The 8,289-nt window shown below is 46.0% G+C and overlaps 1 protein-coding gene across 4 annotated transcripts in view; it reads left to right on the top strand.

The window, feature by feature from the left end:
• Positions 1–3,933: 3,933 nt before the first annotated feature.
• Positions 3,934–8,289, top strand: part of KRI1 (KRI1 homolog) — a 62,509-nt gene continuing 58,153 nt past the window's right edge. The window contains exons 1-4 of one of the 4 annotated variants that reach the window (XM_058168458.1): positions 3,942–4,072; positions 4,163–4,227; positions 4,704–4,809; positions 7,050–7,152. In XM_058168458.1, the coding sequence (XP_058024441.1) occupies positions 3,988–4,072; positions 4,163–4,227; positions 4,704–4,809; positions 7,050–7,152 (359 nt within the window). In that variant the 5' untranslated portion in view covers positions 3,942–3,987. Of the gene's footprint in view, positions 4,073–4,162; positions 4,228–4,703; positions 4,810–7,049; positions 7,153–8,289 lie in introns of all 4 variants that reach the window. The other 3 variants (XM_058168461.1, XM_058168460.1, XM_058168459.1) reach the window with 3 other exon arrangements.

The raw sequence follows: 8,289 nt of genomic DNA, 5'->3' as shown, positions 1-8,289 counted from the left end.
GACGAACAAGCTGGTTTTAGAGAAGGAAGATCAATGGTGGATCATATCTTGGTACTTCACCATCTGGTTCAAAAATACACATATAAAAAAAATCCTCTTTTCGTGGCCTTCCTTGATTTTAAGTACGTCTTCGATTCAATATCCAGGAACACCCTTTGGGAGAAATTAAAACCGAACTATTGATAAATCCGCCTTTTTCTCTTCTATGAGGAGAACGGGTGGTAAAGGAAAAGTCAAAGATATCTCACATGTTTTATTGTACTGTGAGTTATACAGAGTTTATAAGTCAGTATATATTCTCCCTATTAGAGAGATTGCCAGGGAGGACAGACAATTTTTATGTAGGCTTTCTCATTCGGACTCAAACTTGGCTATCACGCATGCAGTGGCAAAATTCTGTGTTGCTGCAATGTCCACAAGAAAAAAATTGGTTACAGAATTATAGCTGTCAACTTGTGCCAATTTTTTGGAGATATCTCTAACAATTTTTGGAAAATTGTATTTACTCACATACTTATCAGCTCTCCACTCACAGAAACTAGGGAGTGACCCTAACTGTTTGAGAACATGTATTTTCTTAACTGGGATGTTATTATCCACTATTAATGTCAACTATTTTTAAATATATTGTAAACATATATTGTAAAATTGCTGGTTTATGACCGTAATAAAGTTCTGTTCTGTTCTATTATTCTATTCCTATTCTACTGGTGAAATGGGCACAGCAGCGCCTGGGATGTAATCCATTTGGTCTTGGCAATTTGAACTCATCTAGAGTGGATAGAAGTTCTCTTACCATTTTCCTGCCTATTTTGACTTTCGTTCCTGTTTTGTCACCTATGATGCTGCTTTTGATAGGTTGGATTATTTTTTTCTTTTGCATAAAGACAGATGCAAATAATGAATTAAGCAGTTCCACTTTTTCCCTGCCACCCATCACCTCATTTTTGTCTTCTCTTATTGAAGTCAGCTTATGAGTAGGGCTGCCAATAAATTCGATTTATAGCTAAATAGGCTATCAGACGTACAAAACTTCATCCTTGCGTGCATCTGTGTATGCATTCACAAACATATACGTACAGAAAAAAATAGGTAATTTAATTTAATTACCATTTCATCAGGTTGCTGGGTAGGTTGAACGCCACCACGTTTACTGGACCCGTGTCCCTCCTGGTTGGTGCTGGCCGCACAGGAGGTGACACGAGGCTGGCTCCAGGGGATTACGAATGCTTCTTTGTTGGAGGGGGTCTTTCCGGCCGCCTTGAAAGAGGCGGTGGTGAGGCCTCTCCTCAAGAAGCCTTCCCTGGACCCAGCTGTTTTAGGTAATTATCGTCCGGTCTCCAACCCGCCCGGCGAAGGTTGTAGAGAAATGGTGGCATGTCAGCTACCCCAGTACCTGGAGGAAACCGTCTATCTAGACCCGTTCCAGTCCGGTTTTCGGCCCAGTTACAGCACTGAGACGGCTTTGGTCGCGTTGGTGGATGATCTCTGGAGGGCCAGGGATAGGGGTTATTCCTCTGCCTTGGTCCTATTAGACCTCTCAGCGGCTTTTGATACCATCGACCATGGTATCCTGCTGCACCGGTTGGAGGGATTGGGAGTGGGAGGCACCGTTCATCAGTAGTTCTCCTCCTATCTCTCCGATCGGTCGCAGACGGTGTTGACGGGGGGGCAGAGGTTGGCCCCGAGACGCCTCACTTGTGGGGTGCCTCAGGGGTCGATTCTCTCGCCCCTCTTGTTCAATATCTATATGAAGCCGCTGGGTGAGATCATCAGTGGTTTCGGTGTGAGGTACCAGCTGTACGCTGATGACACTCAGCTGTACTTTTCCACACCGGACCACCCCAACGAAGCTATCGAGGTGTTGTCCCGGTGTCTGGAAGCCGTACGGGTCTGGATGGGGAGAAACAGGCTCAAGCTCAATCCCTCCAAGACGGAGTGGCTGTGGATGCCGGCATCCCGGTACAGTCAGCTGCAGCCGCGGCTGACTGTTGGGGGCGAGTCATTGGCCCCAATGGAGAGGGTGCGCAACTTGGGCGTCCTCCTGGATGGACGGCTGTCTTTCGAAGACCATTTGATGGCCGTCTCCAGGAGAGCCTTTTACCAGGCTCGCTTGGTTCACCAGTTTTGCCCCTTTCTAGACCGGGGTGCCCTATGCACGGTCACTCATGCTCTCGTGACATCTCGTCTGGATTACTGCAATGCTCTCTACATGGGGCTCCCCTTGAGGAGCACCCGGAGACTCCAGGTAGTTCAGAATGCGGCTGCGCGGGTGATAGAGGGAGCCCCTCGTGGCTCCCACGTAACACCTCTCCTGCGCAGACTGCACTGGCTGCCTGTGGTCTTCCGGGTGCGCTTCAAGGTTTTGGTAATGATCTTCAAAGCGCTCCATGGCATAGGGCCGGGCTACTTACGGGACCGTCTGCTGCCACCGAATGCCTCTCACCGACCTGTGCGCTCTCACAGAGAGGGACTCCTCAGGGTGCCGCCGGCCAGGCAGTGCCGACTGGCGACACCCAGGGGAAGGGCCTTTTCTGTGGGGGCTCCCACCCTCTGGAACGAGCTTCCCCCAGGACTCCGCCAACTTCCTGACCTTCGAACTGATAGATCGTCCCCCGAATGGGTTCGAATTTCCCGGCTGGGAGAGCCTCTCCAGCAGATTGGAGCGTTGCCGATGTATTAGAAGAATTGAGATCGAAGCGAGCTGCGTGAAAGCAAGGTTTCTTTATTTTTCAGGAAGACGAATCCAGCAAGCTGCAAGGACCGCGTTCCTGGGTGAGCTGACAACCATATACAGTAAGTGTACATTTTTTATACTCTTTTTCCCTTTTCATTTCTTTGTTTCGGGAGTACTTGATGGGTTTTCCTTTTGTGTATGTGTTTGCTAAGTTCTCTGTGTTTTGTCTTTCTGATTATATTAATGTGGGTGGGTTTCGTGTTTGGGTGTGTGTTCCGGTTTAATCTGTTCATTGTAACGATTTGATTTCCTCAAGTATTCTCCCTCCCGTTAGTTGTTTTCCATATGTTTTGGTTTGAAGTTAATCTATTTAGGCTTGTGATTGAATCTTGTCTTGATCTAATCTATTTCTTTTATTCGGTCGGCTATGTCTGTGTGACCTGATTATTTCCTTTCCTGTATTTCTTGGTATTGTCTTTTAAATAGCCTTGAGGTTTGTGGGTTTTTCCCTGGCCAGATTTAATTCTGAGCCAGTGTCTTTTGTTATTATGATGCGCCCTGGCTTGGTTTCCTTTTGCTCAATACTGCCTAGGTGAAGTTCCCTTCCAACAGAACCTTCCGCCGCGAGCTTAAGACACATCTATTTATCTGCGCAGGACTGGACTAGAATTTTTAAATTTTTAAATGTTTAAATTTTAAATCTGGTTTTAAATGGGGTTTTATTATTTATATCTCTATTTTAAATATTCGGCCTATGTAATAAGTTTTTTAAATTAATGTTTTACTCTGTATATATATATATGTTTTTATATGGCTGTAAACCGCCCTGAGTCCCTAGGGAGATAGGACGGTATAAAAGTGTGAATAATAAATAAATAAATAATAAATAAATCAGTATTTAATTTAATTTAAATACTGATGAAATGAAAAACAAAATACTTTTTGCATTTTATAATCATACATTCTATCTCTAAAATAGTGCTTGATATGTTCGTCTAGTAGAAGCTCTTAAATATAATGCGTTTACGTTTTTAAGATGCCATCCCATTTTGGAATTCTGGCTCGCTTTGAGAAGAGTTACGTTAAAAGCATTCGTCCCACCTACTCTATATTAATATAGGGCAAGTTTTGAGTAGTCTAATTGGCCCCGCCTCCAAAGCACTCACTCCAGTGGAACAACTAACTGATTGATAGCTTCCCGGCGACTGGGAGGAGATCTAATTACTTCCACTGGTGAGTCCAACCCTTTCCGTGCTGAGCGACCCGGAAATGAACCTGCTTTCAATGCAGAAGGGCTGAGTCGTAACACGATGTCTGGCCAGCCGGTACTGCGGGTGAACGCGGCGTTTGCTGCACGTTATGGGAAGTACCGGCGTCGCGAGGAGCTGCAGCGGCGTGAGTGGTGGACAATGTGGTCGGGTTTGCGCTTTGGGGTATTTGTTATCGCGCTGTCTTCATGTTATGCCTGGTTTCTCGCTCCCTCAGTGCAGGACAAATATGGGGAAGAGGAGGAAGTCTCGAGTTCCCAGTCGGCGTCTAGCGAAGAGGAGGTGGGTTGGCGTTGAGTGACAAGAAGCCCTCATTTCTGTTAATCCGGGAGAATCGGGTTACGTTTTCTGTCGGGTGGTGTTCCCCTGCTGCTCTGAAATCTGAACTTCCAAAGCAATCGGAGCGGCTGAATTTATCTGTAATGCCTCCGACTTTTATCCGTGGTGTGCAAGGATTAAAAGCAAAAGCAATACATTAAAACACTGATAAAAGACGTGGAGGGGGCTAGGCAGAATTCTTAGCAATAAGCACTGGGTAAAACTCTTTTCTGGGGAAGGGCTGTGTTTTCAGGGCTCTTTTGAAGAACAGCAGGGTCAGACCTCTTAAGGGACTGTCTTATATAGGGCATTCTATAGAGCTTTCTGTTGTCTATATTTTTGGGGTTCTATCTTTGCTGGGACAAAGGTACCACAGAGCAAATGGTTTTTTCCCCCAAATGGTAATATTCACCTCTGGTGGTTCTTTCCTTCCGTGATAGGAACTTGACCCCAAACTGGATCGTGCTTTTTATTCCATGTTAGGCTTATTAAAAACAAAGGATCCCCGAATTTATCAAAAGAACGTCACTTTCTACACTGAGGAAGGTGAGTATTTATAATTTTTTGGGATTAAGGCAATTGTCCAGTGGCTTTGTCCAAGCATACATACATACATGTTTATTTATTTGAAAATTTATATTGCTGCCTATTAGCACATGGCAACCCAAGGTCGCTTACAGGGGTATAAAAACTATACATATATAAAATAAAACTAATAAAAGAAAATAAATCAATAAAATAATATAATAGCCCCCCCACCTGATGACAACACATCACATCAGCCATTTAATGGGCTCCATTCCACTCTGGGTTCCCCAGGCCTGCTGGCAGAACCAGGTCTTCAGTGCCTTCTGGAAGAGTGTTAGAGTGGGGGGCCATTCCAGAGAGTGGGAGCCACCATGGAGAAGATGTATCTCTCTAGGGGATGGGACCCCCAATATTCTTTGCCTCCCTGCTCTAGTGGGTTGGGTAATATGATTCGCAAGAGACGATCCCTCAAATAACCTGGTCCCAAGCCATGAAGGGCTTTAAAGGTAACAACTAGCACCTTGAATTGTACCCGGAAGCAAATCAGCAACCAATGCAGCTCCCACAGGAGAGGTAATACATGTCTGCACAAAACTATGTGGGGAGCTGCATTTTGCACCAGCTGGAGCTTCTGGATGCTCTTCAAGGGCAGCCCCATGTAGAGTGCATTGCAGTAGTCAAGATAGGAAGTGACTAGGGCATGAGTGACCATGAGTAGGGATTGTCTGTCCAGGAAAGGGTGCAACTGGCGCATAACCCATAGTTGCGCAAAGGCCCTCCTGGCCATGACTGCCACCTGCTCTTAAAGCAGGAGTTGCGAATCCAGGAGAACTCCCAGATTACACACAGGGTCTGTTTGGAGTAGTGCCACCCTATCTAAGACCAAAGGTGGCAATTCTCCATGGGCCAAAGAACCCCAAACCCAGAGCCACCCACTCTTGCCAAGATTCAGTTTCAACCCGTTGCTCCCCATACAGCCCCTAACAGCCTCCAGGCACTGTGAGAGGGAGGACACGGCATTGCTTAATTCACCACAGACTGAGACATACAGCTGAGTATCATCAGTATATTGATGATACCTTAGTCCATGGTGATGGATTATCTCACCAAACGACTTCATATAAATGTTGAACAGGAGCGGAGGATACCGAGTCCTGCAGGCAAGGGCTGAATCCCTCTTTTCCTATCAACACTGATTGAGAGTGGCTGCAGAGGAAGGAAGTAAACCAGGATAGCACAGGGCCTCCACTCCCATCCCGTGAAGCTGCTCCAGAAGAATACCATGGTTGATGGTATCGAGAGCTGCCAAAAGGTCAAGTAGAGCAAGGATGAATGCACTACCTACATCCTGCTCCTGCCAGAGATCATCCAAAAGCATAACCAATGCTGTTTCTGTCCCATATCCAGGCCTGAATCCTGACTGGTAGGGGTGTAGATAATCCAGAAACCTCTGGAGTTCCCGCGCAACCACTTTCTCAACCACCTTCACCAAAAAGGGAAGATTGGAGACAGGTTGGAAATTATCCAACAGGGTGGAATCCAGCAATGGTTTCTTAAGAAGAGGGCGGATCATAGCCTCCTTAAAGTGCTGGGGCACTACCCACTCCTGTAGGGAAGCATTAATCACCGCCAGAGTCCAGCTGCCTATCACCTCCTGGGAAGCTTTCACAAGCCAGGAGAGACATGGGTCTAAAACATAGGTGCTTGTGTACATACTCCCTAGGATCCTGTCCACTTCCTCACGAGCGACAGGGTCAAACTGTTCCCAATTAACAGAGCAGCCTCAGGGGCTTTCACTGGACCAGCAACCACACCGACATCTAACTGGGAATGAAGTTGATTTTGTCTTCCAGAAAATCCACAAATTCCTCAGCGCACCCCTTCAGGTGGACCTCAATCTCCTCCTTCACCAGGAGGAGGAGGCTCACCTTAAAGAGGGTTGCTAGGCGATTATCTGCAGACACAATTAATGCGGAGAAGTATTTACATTTCGCCACACGAATTGCCATGAGGTAGGCCTTAATAGCAGCTCTTACCCGTGTCAGGTCAAGTTCATCCCTTGTCTTTCACCAGACGTGCTTTAGAAGTCTCTTCATCCATTTCGGCTCTCTTAGTTCCTCTGTATACCACAAAGGGCAGAGAGGTCTATGGATGAGGAAAGACTGCATGGGCGCAATATGGGTTATATTTGGGTTGGGTAATGATTTAACTTTACTATAAGTTGTCAGGTAATCAGTTATGCTTGATTCTCTTCTCAGATTCTTGCTCAGTCGCTGTTTGTAAGAAGAGTTCCACAAAGAAGAAAGAAAAACCCATGTTACTTAAGGATTATGAGAGAAAAGTTATGGTGGAGAAGGCAGGGTAAGACATAAAAAGTTGCACTACTTCATAATTAATATTTAGTCTAGAGATGTTGAACACTAAGAGTTTATTTTTGCTTAAATGATTTAAGGAAGGAGTGTAATTGGGATAGCATTAGGTACATTTTACACTTATTTTCTGAGATTTATCAAGTCATTGATAAAACACGGATGATACTTATTTGAACTTTTAACCTCATGATGACCCCATATATGAACATAAAGAATACAAAATACATAAAGAACCAATACATCAAAATTGTACACAATAAGGAACAAACAGCTTCTGTAGAAAGGAGTCTACATACCGTGTTTCCGCGAAAATAAGACCTACACTGAAAATAAGCCCTGGCCTAATTTTTAAGCATGTGCCTAATATAAGCCCTACCAAAAAATAACCTCTAGTGAAGAGGGATGAGTGTGGCCAGCACAGGAGGTGGTGAGTGCATGTGGGCCGATGGTATCTAGCAGCAGCCGCAGACCACACAGCACATGTGAATTGATTTCCTGTCCAAGCAGCAGGTGTAGGCAGACGTGGGGGGAGGAACATGATGAGGATGCCTTGCGTGGGCTGCGGGAAAGCCGAGTCAGGCCGGAGTTGCAGGCTGTTGCAGGAGGCTCATCTTCATGCAACGGTACCGGCAGCAGATGGAGGCAGAGGTGCGGGTGGGAAGGCAGGTGATCCAGGTGGGCCGCGGGAAAGCTGAGAGTCAGTGGGCCGGAGTGGGTGGGTGGCTGCGGGAGGCTAGTCTTCACATCTCAGCTTTCCCATGACCCATGCAGCACGTCCGAATCACCTCTCCCCCCCTCCCCCCATGTCATTGCCTCCATCTGTTGCTTGAATAGGAAATCAATTCACTCAGGGTTCCAGGTAACATAACCATAGCAAACAAAACTCTGAGGCTGGCAAATTCCTCAAAGAATAGGTTTATTGGATATGTCATATTGGCACAGGCTGGTGAAAACTGACTCTGAATACTCACATGGTTTAATTTCACCTAATTAAAAATGAAAGTTTCTCACTTTCCCTAAACAATCAGTCACATGGTCCAATCAGGATACTGTCCAGTTGCTAGGTGACTCCAGTCCCCTCCTTCCGAGCACCTGCAGGAATGTCCTTGGTCCCCACAAGAAAGCA

This window comes from Ahaetulla prasina, chromosome 2 (assembly GCF_028640845.1).
Source record: "Ahaetulla prasina isolate Xishuangbanna chromosome 2, ASM2864084v1, whole genome shotgun sequence".
Lineage (NCBI taxonomy): Eukaryota > Metazoa > Chordata > Lepidosauria > Squamata > Colubridae > Ahaetulla > Ahaetulla prasina.
Note: the sequence above shows the minus strand (reverse complement) of the source record. Positions and strands in the feature narration are given on the sequence as shown.